This window comes from Mastigoproctus giganteus, chromosome 10 (genome assembly GCF_048544385.1).
Source record: "Mastigoproctus giganteus isolate SK-2022 chromosome 10, ASM4854438v1, whole genome shotgun sequence".
Taxonomy (NCBI): domain Eukaryota; kingdom Metazoa; phylum Arthropoda; class Arachnida; order Uropygi; family Thelyphonidae; genus Mastigoproctus; species Mastigoproctus giganteus.
The window spans coordinates 70,399,237-70,419,407 of NC_143584.1; the positions used below are offsets into that span (position 1 = coordinate 70,399,237).

At 40.7% G+C, this 20,171-nt stretch overlaps 1 protein-coding gene across 1 annotated transcript in view; it reads left to right on the plus strand.

Moving 5' to 3' along the window:
* kis (chromodomain helicase DNA binding protein kismet) overlaps nt 1-20,171 on the plus strand; it is a 1,089,809-nt gene that overhangs the window by 567,904 nt on the left and 501,734 nt on the right. Inside the window, 1 exon segment of the mRNA XM_090383876.1 lies at nt 1,990-2,090. Within this exon segment, the coding sequence (XP_090240002.1) occupies nt 1,990-2,090 (101 nt within the window).

Consider the following 20,171-nt stretch of genomic DNA (forward strand, 5'->3'; position numbering starts at 1 on the left):
TTGCACATCTCCATCCATTGGGACCTCCCCGGAGTCCAAGGATGTTCTCATAATCATGTCTAAGGGCCTGATTTTACCTCTTCTGCCTCCTTTAATGTAAGTGGATAGAGATCCCATTCACTCCTGATGCCCATCTTAATTTTAATTTCAACAATTTCTACTCCACTTTGCTCTTGGTTATTACAAAATCATTTACCCCCCCCCCCCATTGGCATTTCTCTTAACCTCTTAGAGCAGTTTGATAAGCTCTGGCCTCTACTTCTCTACAGAAAACCTCATGTGTGAATGTAGATGCAAAACACTCAATCATTTTTCAGCTACCTGAGCAGAAACATTAATATCAAATCTGATTCTTCATCTCTACTTCCTTCCTTCTGGAATTTATATAAGCAAAGAATTTCTTGCCATTTTTCTTTGCATCTTTTTCCAAGGATTTCTTGTAATTTGCCTTCATCTGTCTAACCTTCTTTATAACTTGATTAAAGACAATCACACTGTGATTGTCTTTAATCAAGACAATTGATTAAAGACAATGGCAGTGATCAGAGTGTACATCAGTACACTGTGATCACTGCCACCTAGTGGTTCCTTTATCTGCAAGTTCTTAATACATGAATAATCACTGCTGATAATCAGATCAAGAGTATTACTCCCTTTGGTTACCTCTCACTATGGTGCTGTAGATAAAACAATCATCCAATATATCCAAAGAATCTTGCTAGTCCTTGAATGACCAATCTACAAGATCCAGTCTATATCTGGGAAGTTAAAATCCCCCACTATAAGAGAATCTGATTTACTGGCCCACTCATTTCTCTGCAAAGTTGTTTGTTGTACTCATCAGAGTCATTTGGCCTATAACACACTCCTACTCTCAATTTTTCTTTCCCAGTGCTTATGTCACACCAAACTTACTAAACATTGCATAAGCCCTCCTCCCTTCCTATCCTATCTATCCTTTCTGTATACATTTATTCCCCAAATTCCAGTTCTGCATTGCTTATATCTGTGTGAAATCATGTCTCTGATATCCCAACAATATCCACCTTTGTATTCTTGATCAGCACTTCAAATTCATCACATTTATTTACTATAGGCCTGGCATTGGTGTACATGCAAGTATACATGTACCTGTTCTTATTCTTAGTTACCCTAACACAGCCCATGTATTTACTTGTTCCATGATGACTCCCAGCAGTTCATGAAACCCCCAGTAACTTGCTTACCAGGCTGCCGCTCATTCCAATAAAAGCAATGCAAGAATCACTGTCACCTCTGCCTAGGGCTATTATTAGTCTATTAATCCCTGAAGCCCAAGCGAGCAGTTTTCAATCCACCTAACACTGCCTCAATAGCATCAGCAAATATTGTTGCACCCTTTCTATTTAAGTGTATCTCATCCCTGTAGAAGCAGTCTCTCCTCTTAAAAAGCACAGACCATGCCAAACAAAAAAAAAATGTAGTACCCCTTGAGCTTTGTGCAGTCTCTCCAGGACCAAATTGATTGACAAGCCTCTCATCAAATACCATTTGTGTTTTGCCAGAATTGCGGACACTTTCAATTTTAATCTTAACTCAACTGTTTTTTCAACATTTGACCTGTACTTGTTAAGTAAGTCCGCAGATCTCCTACTCTTAATGTCATTAGTGCCAACATGTACAACAATATCATCTTTTCTGCCCTTAAAAGATGATATCTTATCTACACTGCAATCACCTTTTGTCCCTGGCAGACATATCCTGGTCCTGTTCCACCTATCCTTCTTACATAGTATATTTCCCATTTCCCTGACAATCATGACCGGCAGTAACTTGCTCCTGTGGAACCAGTGCATTCTGCCTCAAACATTGCTGCTGTGTTGCCTGATAAGTTGTAAATTATTCTTACAGAAAGAATGAATCATTGATTGATTATTGTGTATTATATATTACATTACATCGAGTGTTTGAAAGCAAAGATTTTTAAATTTATTTGTTCCTTGATTCTAGTTTGATTCCTTTACCTTCACCAAATGCTGATGGTGAGCCACCATCTGCCTGGTGGGATGAGGAAGCTGATAAATCACTTCTTATTGGTGTTTATAAACATGGTGAGTACTATTAAAATGTCAAAATGTTTTCTAGAAACTTTTTTATAGAATATATATAGTTTCAAAAATGCAGTTGTAATTAAAAGTGTTTTTCTCAGCATGTTCCTGACTTTTTCAGAAAAAATTCCTCCCAATCACAGTATATATTTAATTATTTGAAGTTGGAGGGAAAGCAAGACTTGTTTAGAATATTAGAATGATCTTTAATGTAGATAAGTACTATTCATAAGTATAAAGCAAATCCACCTTCTGAAATTGCAAAACTGTATCTGATATTCCCTTGGTGAATGTCCTTCATGATGTTAAGTTGTCAGTCATGCTTATTACACGAATCAGTGGAGGTAGCAAGCTATGGAAGAAATTAAAACCACAAAGGGAAAATGTTGAAATTGGCATTTCTCTTAACCTCTTAGAGCTGTTTTATACTTGTTTTTTATATATTGTATTGCAATTTACTTTATGTATATGTATTCACATATATGTATGCAAAGTGTATATTGTCTTCGCCATTTCCATCTGTCCACTTGTAACAGAGGAATACCAGTGAATTGGATTTTCATTAAATTTTTTATTTGTGGTCATTTAAAATATTTGCCAAGCTAACTGAATATCATTAAAATCAGACAAATTAGAAATTGGCAATTATTTTTTCTTCTTCCCCCCCCCCCCCCCATATAATTTGTATGGAAAAAATAAATTTGTAGATTAATTATTTTTATTAACTGCATGAACATGATGTCACTTGTGAAGAGATACATACACAGTGCAACAATTGGAAAAAGACTGACGCTTGGGAAAAAAAAAAAAAAAAAAAAACCAATCATTCCATGTATGATTATACTATCCTTGGTTTATTCAAAGTAACCTCCTCCTACATGCATGCACTGCAACCAACAGTCACAAGGCAACTTGAACGACTGGTGGAAGGCCACAAGTGGTATGCTGTTCAAGTTTCACATCAAAGTTCTTTGAGTAGTGTTGGAATCATGAAAATAACAGCCTTTCTTCAGTGGTGACGAGTTTCAGGAATAAAACTAAGTTACTCGGGGCTAAGTCTGAATACAGTGGGTGTGGCAGCATGCAGACTTTTTTTGCTGACCAAAAACTCCTGAACAGTGAGAGCCTTGTGGCTGGGGCATTGTCATGCAAGAAGAACCAACTGCCATCTTATATTGAGACAACACACACTATGGACTCTCTGCAACAAAGGTTTCAAAACGTCCAGAAAGTAGGCAGCAGTCACACTTGTGCCATTGGACACATACTCTCTGTGTGCAATTCCCTTTCTATCATAGAAAGGAATGATCATAAATCAAAAGGGATGTTTTGATTTTTGATCTTGCTTGATGAACTTTGGATTTCGGAGAGTTTGCCGATGTCCACTTCACACTTACTCGCTTCATTTGCAGATTCTACTGAAAATACCACATCTCATCATCCATAATGATTGAATTGAGGAATTTGGTTTTGATTTCAGCGACTTCAGTGAGTTTTCTGCAGTGTTCAACTCATGTATTTCATCAACCGTTTGTTAATGAATGTGGTACAAACCATGCAAGACCTCCATTATCTTCAAGTCTTGGGTTATTATTTGTCGAGTGGTTTCCTTATTAGCGCACAGATCTTCTGAAATTATATGAGCATTGCACATCGGTCATTGGTAATTGATTTCCTTCACCTTTTCAATCAACTCTAGCATTTGAACCATTTTTGCTGGGCTTGGATGGCCGTCCTCTTCCAGCAAGACTTTTTTTGTTTTCCGTGAGTGAAATGTTTATGCCATTTGAATGGTTGTACCTGAGATAGGAAATTCTCTCCATACACTTGCTTCATCATTTGAAGCATTTCCATGGCACTTTTGCCCAGGTGAATGCAAAGACGTTTGCTCCTTTGACTTTATCTCTCCACAACACAGACAAGAGAGAGAGAGAGAGAGAGACGTGCGGCCCCAGGTGCCAAGTTATTTTGTTAACAAGTGTCTTTTCCAGTAAATTAGCACTCTCTCTTGGTGTAATAAAATTGTTTCCTTATTTTCAGCAGTACATTAACACTTAATTCATTCAATAAAGAAAGCACTTTACTAGATCAGATGGAAAAGTAACCTTCTTTCTTTCTTTTCTTAGTTTTTCATTTTTATTACTAACCCACTACCACTTGGTCACAAAGTTGGCACTGCTTCTGCCTCCACTTGGTGGGGCCAGTAACCTGGAAGGGAAAAGCTCACCCTTCCAGAGTGAAATGGAGCAAACAGAACCCAAAAATCCACTTTGCCAAGGGTCTCATCTATGTACCTTCTGGTACATAGATGAGACCCTTGGCAAACTTTTGCCGTTTCTAGTGCAGAAATGCCTAGAAAGCGTAATAGCTACCCCCCAAGACAGAGTGTCTCTTAAGATCATGAGACTTACTGGTTGAAGTTGCCAATGCTCGACAACCTGAGCAACTAATAAAACTAAAATCTTTTGGTGGAACTTCTGTCACCATTTCACCACACGTTTCCTGAACACGTCAAGGTGTCATCACCGAATGGGATCTCATGAATGTGTCAGATGAAGAGCTAAAACAAGAACTACAAGATCAAAGAGTCATCTGTGTCAGAAGAATAATGATAACGAAAGACGACATACTAGTAGTTCCTACTCAGAACTTAATACTCACTTTCGATAACCCTAACCCACCAATGGCGATTAAAGGTTATCTTAACTGCCATGTTAGCACATACACTCCAAACCCCTTACGCTGCTACAAGTACCAGAAGTTTGAGCACTCACAGACAGTCTGCAGAGGAGCAGCTGCATGTGCCGTATGTGGATCCACTGTGCACACAAATACTGATTGTACAGCTACAACACCTGGTTATCCAAACTGCAAAGAAGCACATCCAGAATTTTCCAAGAATTATCCCCTTTTGAAACGTGAAAAATACATACAGCGATACAAAACTGAACACAATGTTACCTACCAAGAGACCAAAAAATCCATACCAATCCTGAATACTAATAAACCAACCTGTGCTCAAGAAATGAAAAAGCAAATATCAATTGCAACCCAAACGGTGGTAACCATACTACCAAATGAATTGCTATCTGATTGGGCAAGGTCACTATTGGCCACCATTTCAAACAGCAAGTAACGCTATAAATACGCTGATTACCATACAACCAGATGCCACCCTGCAGCAAAACACTAGAGTAGGTATTAGATGAGCAGGTATTAGAATTATTCACTGATGAGGATAGGGACATGGGAAACCATACCTTCAGCTCCTCGAAAACGAATCAAGGGTTCTACTAAACCCAAATAATGCTTACATTCCTGCATTTGAACTGCAGAGGATATCACAGCAAATTTAAATGATATCCAAGATCTCCTCATGCAATATGATCTTATCGCTCTCTGCCCATGGGAAACCGACCTAACATGGCATATAACTGTTTCTTTCCGGAACTATAAAATTGATTGGAAAGATCATGTTGTAAATAACCTGAACAATCTAGCACACCTCCATGTGCTAGATTGTTCAGGTTGATAATCAACACTCAAATACCCTGAGGGGCTCACATCTGGTGAGTATGGGCTTGGCAGACCCAGGGTCCTGAGCTGGATATCATGATTCTTCTCTTTCTTGGTGATTCCCATCTACTTCTCTCTCTCTCTCTCTCTCTCTCTCTCTCTCTCTCTCTCTCAGGATAACTCAGAATTTTTTTTTGGCTGGTGCAGCATAAACCTTGGCTCTTCCTTGAACTATGTGGCTAGTAATAATAATAATAAATACCCTCAAATATTCCCATTAAAAACAAACCTTGAAGCAGTTGTAGTACGGTCAACGTTAATTGTTACTTGACTATATTCTCGCTATACTTGCCTCCTAATCAAAATATTAGTTAGGACGACCTAAAAAAGAACTAGTGGTACAACTTTCTCAACCCTACTTCATCCAAGGGGACCTCAATGGTTACCATCCGTTATGGGGAAATCAGAACATGGACAAACGTGGACAAATGATAGAAAAGTTACATGACCACCACAACCTGATTACTCTTAATAATGGCGTACACACTTATACGCATTTACCTACAGGGTGTACTTCACCAGTTGAAGTCTCTCTGGGCGCCTCCGTAGCCAGGTGGGAAGGAGCAGCAGTGCGTAGCACATGCTTCTTGATTAGACCGGGGTTCGAGCCCGTCACCACCAAATACGGAGGATGTGGAAAGGTCAGGGAATGACCACTGCATATCCCGGAGCAATATGGCCTTAGTTGCTAATGCTCCTAAAAACCAAATAACAAATAACTAACAAACGAAGTCTCTCTATGCTCAGCATCCATATATCTTCTGTTTGGGTGGACTATCCATACCAATCCACTTGGTAGAGACCATTACCCACTGATATGCTAGATTGACAGAAACATTAACCACTTTTCTAATAGAACTGCCAAATGGAACTTTTTCAAAGCAAAAATGGGATCTATACAAGCAATTAGCAATACCTGAAGAAAAGCAGGTCCAGCAAACATCGATAAACTTGGCCACCGAATATATATCTAACCAAATACTACGGGCAGCAGACCAAGTGATTCCAATGCAATCGAACAAAATATCAGCATTCTCAAAATTGTAGTGGAATAATGAATGCAGCACGGCTAAAAAAGAAAAGAACAGAGCATGGAACATCTTCATGAAGTTTCCAACAATAGCAAGTCTCATCTGTTTCAAACAGGCTCGGGCAAAAGTAAAATGCATTAGGCAGACTAGCAAAATAGAAGCATGGAGACATTTCGCCTCCACAAATTACAAGAACTGCAAAAATGCAAACAATATGGGCCAAAATACAATGTACATACTCTAAACATGCACGCATCAGCCTTCGCATACTCACTGTAAACAATTGTGATGTTACAACACCAGTGGAGATTGCGAATTCATTGGGCAAACTGTTCATGGAAATCTCAGCCACACCACCTTACACATATCCTTTCCAGGTGCACAAAGCACAGGCTGAGAAACATTTCATCAACTTCGAATCAGTTCTCTAGTGCTGCATACAATCTTCCCTTCACAATGTCGGAATTGCACAAAGCTTTAGCCACCACTGAGCTCAGTGCAGCAGGACAAGATGGAATACACTACATCATGATAGCACAACTTACTGAACCAGCCCTTAATACCTTGTTACTTATTTATAACAGAATTTTCAAACAGAATACCCTTCCAGACAAATGCCATTACCCTTATATTTTGGCATTTCCAAAACTAGAAAAGATCCTACAAATCCACAACATTATCGACCTATTGCACTCACCGGCTGTATGAGCAAGGTCCTGGAGAAAATTATCAGTGCCCACATAACCTGGTTTCTAGTCTAAAGCAACCTTCTTAACCCAATACAGTGCAGATTCCATGAAGGCAGATCCACTCTTGACTTACTCATCAGGGCAGAAATAAACATCCATGATGCATTTTGTTGGCTAGATACTTTAGGTGGTGGTGGAAGGTAAGCCCCGAGTCTAAGAAGATACCTAGGAGCTTGACTTCAGTGTGCAGCTGTATGGGCATAAAGTTTAATTTTATTTGTAGGTAGTCTTGTGATTTGTAGCCTGCCTTTAAGGAGTATGGACTTTGTTTTCTCTCCTGAAATGGTAAGGTTGTGCAGGGCCAGGGCTGCCCAGTTCTGAAGTTTTACCTGTGCTCCATTTGCCATTTTCTCCAGGTTCATCCTGGTGTTAGCACATACCAAAAGGACAAGATCATCCGCGAAGGCCAAGGACTCAACACCTCCCGGGTCCATGCCCAGGAACTCATCCAGGACAATAGACCAGAGGAAAGGGCCAAGCACAAAGCCCTGCGGACAGCCTCGATTGATGTACCTTCTCACTGTCTGGAATCAGTTGGTAACTTGGACTTTTCTACCAGTTAAATATGACCTTAAACTGTTGTATAGGTTGTTGGAAACATTTGATTGCCGAAGCCTCCGAAGAACATTGGGCCACCATAGTCGATCAAAGGCCCCAGCGAAGTCTACCATGATTGCAAGGGAGTACTTAAAGGCTATGTGAGTTGCTTGAGTGATTAATCTGTTAATGGCATCTTCTGTGCTGCTACCTGCTTTGAATCCAAATTGCTTGTCACTTGGAAGTTTTTGTTCTTCATATCTGGCGGTTAAACGAAATAGGAGCAGGCATTCTTGTAGCTTGGCCATTACAGAGAGCAAGGCAATTGGGCGGTAGGAGGTTGGAATTTGTGTTGGCTTGTCGGGATTTTTCAATATAAATTTCAGGGTTGCCGTTTTCCAGGATGTTGGAAAGGTGCCTTCTGTCAGGCACCTATTTAGAAGGCTTAAGAGAGTAACAGGATAGCATTCTGCAAATCTTTTAACCACATCCACTTCTAGCAGATCAGCACCACGTGTTTTTCCTACTTTCATTTTGTTCATTGCCAAGTTCATCTCAATGTTAGTGAAGGGGGATTCCGCAGAGGCAGGATGATAGTTGTGATTTTCATCTACTATTTCTTGTTGTTGTCGAGTCATAGCTGCAGCTTCAATGGGATAAATGGTGTCTAGAATATTGTTAATGCTATCCTTCCAGGTGCAAGTAGAGGAGCCATCCATCTTTAGTGTCGTATCGAGTACCTCTCCTCGCGGCAGCTTGTTTGTTACGATCTTGATAACGATGCCCCAGGGGTCCTTATTCCCAGAAGTGGATACCAGGATTTGCCACGTTTGCTTTTTACTTTTACGAATTAGCTTTGTGTATTCATTTCTGACAATGCGGTAAGCCTCTCTGGCGGCATCTACCTCATGGGGAGGTAGCCTTGATCGAACCTGCTGGAACATTTTTCTTGCATGGTGGACTCTTCTTCTGAGATCCTGTAGTTGGGGATTCCACCAGGGAAATGCATACCGGTAGGGCCTTCTGCGTGGGATGGAGAAATCACATGCAGATCTTATGGCAGTGGTAATAATCTGTACACAATCATCTGAAGGGAGTGCTTCAGGGAGTGGAGTGTCTTCAGGGAGTCTTCTTGTGCTCAGTCCGAAAACGTTGCCAGTCTGCCTTTTTTGAATTGTACCGTATCACATCTCGTGGGATCGGAGGGGTCCGTTCCACAGAGCGAACCAGAGAAAATGATATCACTCTGTGGTCCAACGTGGTCCACGCTTCTTGTACAGTCCATTTGGCTAGTTTGTTGGCAATGTCTGGGTTGGCTGATGTAACATCTATGGTGCTTTCCCAAAGGGGGCCGCTGTAAGTTGGAAGTTGATCTGGTCGGTTTATTACTTGGAGGCCTGTGGCTAGGAAGAATTCTTCTAGTTTTGCACCATTTCTTTGTGCAGATCTGTCAGGGGTGAGACTGTGCCAGAGCAGAGATCTGCAGTTTGCATCCATGGCTATTAGTAGTCGTCCTCCCGGGGGGTCTCAAGAGCTGTCTGAATGGTTGAGATCGCTGGGGTGATGTCTTCACCAGGGTGAGTTAATATATTGTTAACAGGAACAAGGACCCTAACTGAGTTATGATTTGTGCAGAGTGGTGTAACCTTTGTTGTGCTGATTTCTGGGTTTCTGATGATTATTGCTGCCCGGGGTTTCGGTTTTACAGTAGACCATTTTATATGATGCAGGGTAACCTGTGACCACACCTGAGCGAACATACGATTCCTGTAATAAGGCCACATCAGTTTGGTTTTCTTCTATTTTCACTTTTAGTTGGTCAGCTACCAGCCTCGCTCTTTGTGCGTTCAGTTGAACTATTTTTATTTCATGGTGGCAGTTTGTAGAGGATCCTCTATCCGTAGTTGATTCTCATTTGGTATTGGCTTTTGGCTTTCAGGTATACCATACAGTTCCCATCCCTGATTGAGTGTTGATGAGGAGCTTTCACTGCTTTGCAGTTTGCACAGACTGGGAGCTGGTCTTTTGCTGGGCAGGCGGCAATGAGGTACGCAAATTCTTCCAAGCTGTAGGAATGGCGAACTTCTGCAGCAGAAAGTTACCTGATTCGATTTAACTTGCAGGATAGATGGAAGAGTTAGAAGGTATAGAACTTGAAGATTTTGACCTCGGGGAAACATAAAAACACTTGGCCGTTGCCCTAGTACATGTGTAAGACTCTACTCATTAACTGATGTGCAACCGATTATTAGGAGCACTTGAAATGACGACTATGCCGAGTTTACGCACGTGCAGTTATCCTTAGAGGACAAAGAAGATAACTCAAGATGTACTTTTTTTGGCATACAGTTCTAAATCAGATCTTGAGTTTCCATTAATCAAAATGACAATGTCACCAGCATATTCAATTTGTTTCACATTTTGAAAATCAGTCATCCTAAGCAGCCAATCATCAAGAATGCTGTTCCAAGCCAAGGGACCCAAAATTGATCCTTGCAGCAACCCCAGATTTGTGAATTTTCTGGCTTTTCATGGTGATAGTCAAAGAGCAATAAGCAAAGTAATTCATAACAAATTTGTAAAGCTGAAGAGATCTGTGATTGGAACAGATTTGACTGAGGGCACTCGCCAAATATGGGGTCAGAAATGCCCTTAAAATCTATATTGATTGCCAGATTGTACTTGGAAGTAAGGCTGCCAGTAAGATGCTGAAGTTCTAAGCCATCATAGCATTGAAGCCCTTTCCCTTAATCCATATTGAATAGAATATTAGGGGACTTTTAGCTCCCTACAGTAGTAATTTTAGTAGCTACTAGTCTGTCTAATATTTTGCCAAGAGCAGAGCTGTGAAGTGATAGGATCGGGCTTTGTCAGATGTTTGCTAATTTATGTAATAAATCTTAAGAATGACATGTTTTCTTGGTTTCGAAAATGTTCTAGTAGTTAAGGAAGGATTTGTTGAATAATTTAAAAGAACTTGTAGGTCTTAGGTCATGAAAATGTTTGATGGAATTTTATTGAGAATTGAAGTAAATTCCTCTACAGTGCATGGACTTGTTTCTTCTAAAGATAAGTATTTTTTTTTTTTTTTTTTTTTACTCTCAAATGGATAGAAGGTGTGATGTGTCAAGAGAAAGCTCATGATTGGGTAGCAGTTTATCCAAGATGGATATGTGGATAAACTGCTGAATCATTTAAGGAGTCTGTTAGTGTAAGAGTTTCCATGCTGTTGGCAGTAATAGAGTCAAAAATGTCACCTAAGATCATCAGATTTTAAGCAGTTATATAAATGATCCCCAAGGATTATTATCCTTGGGGATCATTTGAATAAACCACAAGGATACCCCAAGGATTATTATCCTTGGGGTATCATTTATAAAATGTACAAACCAAATTCTGCCAGGACTGAAATTTACTTTGATATTTCAATTTTACGCATTTTCTTTTGAGAGTTTTATATTTATCATGTAAGTTGCTCCTTCTTGCGGTCAAGTACACTATTTACTCTAGCAATTGCTTCTGGCTTTGCATACAAGTTTCCAAACAAAAAAGATCTCATTGTTCCACGAAGGTGTATAGGTTAGTTTTTAATTTCTTTTTATGTGTAGATTTCTGACTTGAATGTTTGGTGCAAGTTCAGCTATAAGAAAAGCAGAATTTTCTAGGTTATGTCCAGGCAAATTAAAGAAAATGGAATGAGTAAAAAATCTCATTTTATGTTTCGAAGAGAGTAACTTAGGAGAGTACAAAGAGGCTGTTGAAGAGCAAGAGATTACCGCAGAACGAAGACAATAGATCAGTGGTCACTTGTGGTTAGATTTGTTCCTAACCTAACCACAAGTTATGTGGCTCCTTATGTTACCTACATACCAGTTGGTAACATAAGGAGCAATATGAGCTGTAGCTAGAAGTGTCTATATTTGGTTCATCTAGCAAATTAGAAAAGGTATATGGCTGCTTGTGGTTTATTCAAAATAGTAAGCTGATGGGAGAAAATAGTATCTTCAAGCAGCAAGCCTCGACCATCAGTGAAAGAACTTATAGTACAATGGAGATTTGGAATTAGTCGAGAAAAATTAAGGGTTAAAAAGGCTTAATAAACTGAATATGGAATGTATGTAGTGTAGGTGAGGAATTATCAGAAGACAGAGGTCACAACATTGAGTGATTTAGGACTTAAGACTTGAATGTAAATAGCATACTATGAAGTTAAACATGACAGAAGTAAAACATCAGTATATTTTATTAAATATTATGATGGCTACGTTTGGATCTGGATGAGTTGGCTGTAAAATTTGAGCAGAGCAAGGATATCCAACAATTAATCTTTTATATGTTCACACAGTTATACAAACAACAATCACAGCACAGATTTGATTATGGAAGATCTTGTCTCACCGGTCTGATTAGATGTTATGCAATGGTAACATTGGACCTGCATGGAAAAAAATTTTAACATCATATACTTAAGAGTTCAGCAGAGTCCCAATTATCCGAGCTAATGTGGACCAAGAACAGCTCGGATACAACGAAACTCAGTTAACGCACATGATGCAAGAAAGCAAGCTTATGCAGCATCAGCCAAAAAAAAAAATCCACTTCCACTTCACCCCACTGTTCGTTTGAAATACCTGTCCAGCTGAGCCTTAAATTTATTTAGGCTATCAACTTCCACGACAAGGGATGGAAGTCTATTCCACCAACCAACTACCCGCTGGCTAAAGGCAAATTTCTGCACGTCTATCCTATATCTGTCTTTTCTCAATTTCAATTTATGCCCTCTCAGGTGATTATTCTGAGCAAGAGGAAGAATCCCATCAGCATTGAGCATGCTCAAACCATTCAAGGCTTTATACACCTCTATCAGATCATCTTGCTGGTGCCTAGTCTACAGACACTGTAATTTGCCAAACTTAAGAAGTCTTTCTTCGTAAGAGCACCCCTTTGTTCCATTCACTAATCTTGTTGCCCTTCTCTGTACTCGTTCCAGCAGCTCTACATCCTTCTTGAAATGAGGCCTCCGGACCTGTATACAGTACTCTAGGTTTGGCCTGACCATTGCCTTCTACAAGGGAATAATCACCTCCTTATCCCTGCTAGAAAAATTCCTGTGTATCATTGACAATACACCATGAGCTACCCTTGTCGCCCGTCTGCACTGCTCAGAGAACTTCATATCTGCCTGCACAATTACCCACAGGTCCTTTTCATTCTCTACCACTGTCAGTGTAGTACCACAGAGTTGATATGTTGCTCTGGGGTTGCTGTTTCCCATATGTAGTACTTTACATTTGTCAATGTTAAACTTCATGTGCCACCTCTCAGCCCATTTGCTCAACCTTTCCAGATCCTGTTGTAGAAGCATAGTGTCAGTAGTGTCCTTGACAACCCTGCCAAACTTTGTATCGTCTACAAACTTGGACATTAAGCTTGATATACCATTATCAGTGTCATTTATAAATACAGAAAACATTAATGGACCCAACACTGAACCCTGAGGGACTCCACTAATAACATTAGTCCACGATCAGCAGTGTCCATTGATTACCACTCTCTATCTTCTCCCCCTCAACCACCCCTTTATCCATAGCAGCAATTTGCCTCCAGTGCTACACTGCTCCAATTTGTGCAGCAGTCTTCCATGTGCAACAGTATCAAAAGCCTTTCTAAGATCCAAGTATATAATATCAAAGTTATTCCCTGCATCCAGTTCTTTTGTGACTGCATCATAGTATTCAATCAAATTGGTCAAGCAAGACTTCCACTTAACAAAACCATGCTGTGTCCGAGCTATCAAAAAGGATAGGTGGAACAGGACCAGGGTATGTCTGCCAGGGGCAAAGGTTGATGACATTGTAGAGCAGATTTTTTTTGCTGATGCTATCGAGGCAGTGTTAGGTGGGTTGGAAAACTGCTAGCTTGGGGGGAGACAAAGACCAATAGATTGACAGTAGCCACTGGCAGAGGTGAAAGAGATTCTTGCACTACTTCTATTAGAATGAGCAGAAGCCTGAACAACAAGATGCATGGTATTTCAGAGACTGCTGGGAGCCATTGTGGTACAAGTAAACACATGGGTTGTGTTAGGGTAGCTAAGAATAGAAACAGGTGCAGGTATACTTGCGTGTACACCAATGCTAGGAGTTTAGTAAATAAATTTGATGAATTTGAGGTATTGCTCAAAACATCGAAGGCAGATATTGTTGGGATATCAGAGACGTGGTGTCACACAGATATAAGGGATGCAGAACTGCAATTTGGGGAGTACAACGTCTACAGAAAGGATAGACAGGATAGGAAGGGGGGAGGGGTTATGCTATTAGTTAAGAAACACATAAAAACCAAGGAAGTGAAGCCAGTCGACATTGCTGGACAGTGCAGTGTGGAGTCAGTTTGGTGTGACATAAACATTGGGAAATCAAAATTGAGAGTAGGAGTTGCTATAGGCCTAATGACTGTGATGAGTATAATAAGGAACTGTACAGGGAAATAGAGTGGGCCAGTAAATCAGAGTGTCTTATAATGGGAGATTTTAATTTCCCAGATATTGACTGGAATTTGGGGCTGGTTACTCACACACTAGCAGGGCTTTTGTGGATTTATTGGATGATTGTTTTCTACATCAGCATGTTCGGGAGGCAACTAGAGGGAGTAATACTCTTGATTTGATTATCAGCAGTGATTCTTCATGCATTAAGAATCTGCAGATAAATGAACCACTAGGTGGCAGTGATCACAGTGTGCTGAAGTGGGATTTACTCAAAGAGGTAACTGCCATTAGGGGTAAAGGGAAGGGTTATTGCTTCCGTAAAGGCGACTACGATGGACTGAGACAGTATTTAAATTCTATACAGTGGGACCAACTGATGATGTTACCAACAGCAAATTCAAAATGGGAAGCATTCAAAGAACTTATCTTGGAAGCTACTAGGCTTTACATACGAACTAAGAAATATTGTTCAAAGTTTAAGCCAAAATGGATGTCAGATGAACTAATGAGGCATATGGCAGAGAAGAAAAATGCATGGGATACATACAAATTCACACATGACACAGAAGCCTATGATAGATACAAGTTGATATGCAACCAAGTTACAAAGGAGGTTAGGCAGGCGAAGGCAGATTACGAGAAATCCTTGGCAAGGGATGCAAAGAAAAACAGCAAAGAGTTCCTTACTTATGTGAACTCTAGAAGGAAGGGGATGAATCAGATTGGTCCACTTGATATTGATGGGTCAAGTGTTGATGATCCTGCTCAGGTAGCTAACAAACTAAATGAATATTTTGCATCGACATTCACACATGAGGAGTTATTCAGCGAGGGGAATGCCAGAGGTGTATTCAACTCTAGCAGTAAGCTACAGAATCTTGAAATAACTGGGATTAACGTGGAGGAGAAACTGTTGAAGATAAACACAAGAAAGGCACCCGGGGTGGATGGGATCTATCCAGTTATATTAAAGGAGGCAGCAAAGGAAGTAAGCAAACCCTTAGCCATAATTATGAGAGCTTCCTTGGACTCAGGGGAGGTACCCATAGACTGGAAATGTGCAAATGTGACCCCAATTCACAAAGGAGGATCAAAGGCTGACACAAGTAATTATAGACCTGTGAGCTTAACTTCTGTTCCAGGAAAATTAATGGAGGCACTGGTTAAAGAAGCACTGGAGGATCATTTAGACAAGACTTCAGTTATAGCTCAGACACAGCATGGTTTTGTTAAGGGCAGGTCTTGCCTGACCAACTTGATTGGATACTATGATGCAGTCACAAAAGAACAGGATGCAGGGAATAACTTTGATATTATATACTTGGATCTTAGAAAGGCTTTTGATACTGTTGCACATGGAAGACTGCTGCACAAATTGGAGCAGTGTAGCACTGATGGCAAATTGCTGCTATGGATAAAGGGGTGGTTGAGGGGGAGAAGACAGAGAGTGGTAATCAATGGACACTGCTCATCGTGGACTGATGTTATTAGTGGAGTCCCTCAGGGCTCAGTGTTGGGTCCATTATTGTTTTCTGTATTTATAAATGATATTGATGATGGTATATCGGGCTTAATGTCCAAGTTTGCAGACGATACAAAGGTTGGCAGGGTTGTCAAGGACACTACTGACACTATGCTGCTGCAACAGGATCTGGAAAGGTTGAGCAGATGGGCTGAGAGGTGGCAAATGAAGTTTAACATTGACAAATGTAAAGTACTACACATATGAAACAGCAACCCCAGAGCAACGTATCAACTCTGTGGTACTACACTGACAGTGGTAGAGAATGAAAGGGACTTGGGGGTGGTTGTGCAGGCAGATATGAAGTTCTCTGAGCAGTGCAGACGGGCTGCAAGAGTAGCTCATGGAGTATTGTCAATGATATACAGGAATTTTTCCAGCAGGGATAAGGAGGTGATTATTCCATTGTATAAGGCGATGGTCAGGCCACACCTAGAGTACGGTATACAGGTCTGGAGGCCTCATTTCAAGAAGGATGTAGAGCTGCTGGAACGAGTACAGAGAAGGGCAACAAGATTAGTGAATGGAACAAAGGAGTGCTCTTACGAAGAAAGGCTTAGGTTTTGCAAATTACAGTGTCTGGAGACTAGGCACCAGCGAGGTGATCTGATAGAGGTGTATAAAGCCTTGAATGGTTTAAGCATGCTCAATGCTGATGGGATTCTTCTTCTAGCTCAGAAAAATCACCTGAGAGGGCATAAATTCAAATTGAGGAAAGACAGATGTAGGATAGACGTGCGGAAATTTGCCTTTAGCCAGCGGGTGGTTGGTTGGTGGAACAGACTTCCATCCCTTGTGGTGGAGGTTGATAGCCTAAATAAGTTTAAGGCTCAGCTGGACAGGTATTTTGAACGAACAGAGGGGGTGAAGTGGAAGTGGTTTTTTTTTTTTTTTTTGGCTGATGCTTCATAAGCTTGCTTTCTTGCATCAAATGCCTCTGCTAATGCTAATGCTAAAATGCTAGATATCATCTTTTAAGGGCACAAAAGGTGATATAGTGGTACACGTTGGCACTAATGATATCAAGAGTAGGAGACCAGCAGAATTGCTTAACAAGTACAGGTCACTGTTGAAAAAAAGCTGTGAAATAGGGTTGAATTTGAAAGTGTCTGCAATTCTGCCCAGACACGATAGGAGGGAGTATATGATGAGAGCCTTGTCGATCAATTCGGACCTGGAAAGATTGTGCAAGGCTCAAGGGGCAGAATTTTTCTCAGCCTGGACTGTACTTGTTAACAGGAGAGATTGCTTTTACAGGGATGGGATACACTTAAATAGAAAGGGTGCGAGAATATTTGCTGATGCTATCGAGGCAGTGTTAGGTGAGTCAGAAAACTGCTAGCTTGGGGGGATACAAAGACGAATAGATTAACAGTAGCCACTGGCAGAGGTGAAAGAGATTCTTGCACTGCTTGTATTGGAATAAGCAGAAGCCTGAAAAACAAGATTCAGAATATTTCAGAGACTGCTGGGAGTCATTGCGGTACAAGTAAACACATGGGTTGTGTTAGGGTAGCTAAGAATAGAAATAGGTGCATATATACTTGCGTGTACACCAATGCTAGGAGTTTAGTAAATAAATTTGATGAATTTGAGGTATTGCTCAAAACATCAAAGGCAGATATTGTTCAGATATCAGAGACTTGGTGTCACACAGATATAAGGAATGCAGAACTGGAATTTGGGGAGTACAACGTCTACAGAAAGGATAGACTGGATACGAAGGGAGGAGGGGTTACTATTAGTTAAGAAATACATAAAATCCAAGGAAGTGAAGCCAGTGGACATCGCTGGACAGTGCAGTGTCGAGTCAGTTTGGTGTGACATAAGCATTGGGAGATTAAAATTGAGAGTAGGAGTGTGCTATAGGCCTAATGACTCTGATGAGTATAATAAGAAACTGTACAGGGAAATAGAGTGGGCCAGTAAATCAGAGAGTCTTATAATGGGAGATTTTAATTTCCCAGATATTGACTGGAGTTTGGTGGCTGGTCGCTCACACGCTAGCAAGGCTTTTGTGGATTTATTGGATAATTGTTTTCTACATCATTATGTTCGGGAGGCAACTAGAGGGAGGAATACTCTTGATTTGATTATCAGCAGTGATTCTTCATGCATTAAGAATCTGCAGATAAATGAACCACTAGGTGGCAGTGATCACAGTGTGCTGAAGTGGGATTTACTCAAAGAGGTAACTGCCATTAGGGGTAAAGGGAAGGGTTATTGCTTTCGTAAAGGCGCCTACGATGGACTGAGACAGTATTTAAATTCTATACAGTGAGACCAACTGATGATGTTACCAACAGCAAATGCAAAATGGCAAGCATTCAAAGAACTTATTTTGGAAGCTACTAGGCTTTACATACCAACTAAGAAATATTGTTCAAGGTTTAGGCCTAAATGGATGTCAGATGAACTGATGAGGCATATGGCAGAGAAGAAACATGCATGGGATACATACAAATTAACACATGACACAGAAGCGTATGATAGACACAAGTTGATCTGTAACCAAGTTACAAAGGAGGTTAGGCAGGCAAAGGCAGAGTACGAGAAATCTTTGGCAAGGGATGCAAAGAAAAACAGCAAATAGTTCTTTACTTATGTAAACTCTAGAAGGAAGGGGATGAATCAGATTGGTCCACTTGATATCTATGGTTCAACTGTTGATGATCCTGCTCAGGTAGCTAACAAACTAAATGAATATTTTGCATCGACATTCACAGGTGAGGAGTTATTTAGCGAGGGGAATGCCAGAGGTGTATTCAACTCTAGCAGTAAGCTACAGAATCTTGAAATAACTGGGAGTAAAGTGGAGAAGAAATTGTTGAAGATAAACACAAGAAAGGCACCTGGGGTGGATGGGATCTATCCAGTTATATTAAAGGAGGCAGCAGAGGAAGTAAGCAAACCCTTAAGCCATAATTATGAGAGCTTCCTTGGACTCAGGTGAGGTGCCAGCAGACTGGAGATGTGGAAATGTGACCCCAATTCACAAAGGAGGATCAAAGGCTGACACAAGCAATTATAGACCTGTGAGTTTAACTTCTGTTCCAGGAAAATTAATGGAGGCACTAGTTAAAGAAGCACTGCAGGATCATTTAGACAAGACTTCAGTTATAGCTCGGACACAGCATGGTTTTGTTAAGGGGAAGTCTTGCCTGACCAATTTGATTGGATACTATGATGCAGTCACAAAGGAACTGGATGCAGGGAATAACTTTGATATTATATACTTGGATCTTAGAAAGGCTTTTGATGCTGTTGCACATGGAAGACTGCTGCACAAATTGGAGCAGTGTGACATTGGAGGCAAATTGCTGCTGTGGATAAAGGGGTGGCTGAGGGGGGAGAAGACAGAGAGTGGTAATCAATGGACACTGCTCATCGTGGACTAATGTTATTAGTGGAGTCCCTCAGGGCTCAGTGTTGGGTCCATTATTGTTTTCTGTATTCATAAATGATATTGATGATGGTATATCAAGCTTAATGTCAAAGTTTGCAGAAGATACAAAGGTAGGCAGGGTTGTCAAGGACACTACTGACACTATTCTGCTGCAACAGGATCTGGAAAGGTTGAGCAGATGGGCTGAGAGGTGGCAAATGAAGTTTAACATTGACAAATGTAAAGTACTACACATGGGAAACAACAACCCCAGAGCAATGTATCAACTCTTTGGTACTATACTGACAGTGGTAGAGAATGAAAGGGACTTGGGGGTGGTTGTGCAGGCAGATATGAAGTTCTCTGAGCAGTGCAGACGGGCTGCAAGAGTAGCTCATGGAGTATTGTCAATGATATACAGGAATATTTCCAGCAGGGATAAGGAGCTGATTATTCCCTTGGATAAGGCAATGGTCAGGCCACACCTAGAGTACTGTATACAGGTCTGGAGGCCTCATTTCAAGAAGGATGTAGAGCTGCTGGCACGAGTACAGAGAAGGGCAACAAGATTAGTGAATGGAACAAAGGGGTGCTCTTACGAAGAAAGGCTTAAGTTTTGCAAATTACAGTGTCTGGAGACTAGGCACCAGCGAGGTGATCTGATAGAGGTGTATAAAGCCTTGAATGGTTTGAGCATGCTCAATGCTGATGGGATTCTTCCTCTAGCTCAGAATAATCACCTTGAGAGGGCATAAATTCAACTTGAGGAAAGACAGATGTAGGATAGATGTGCG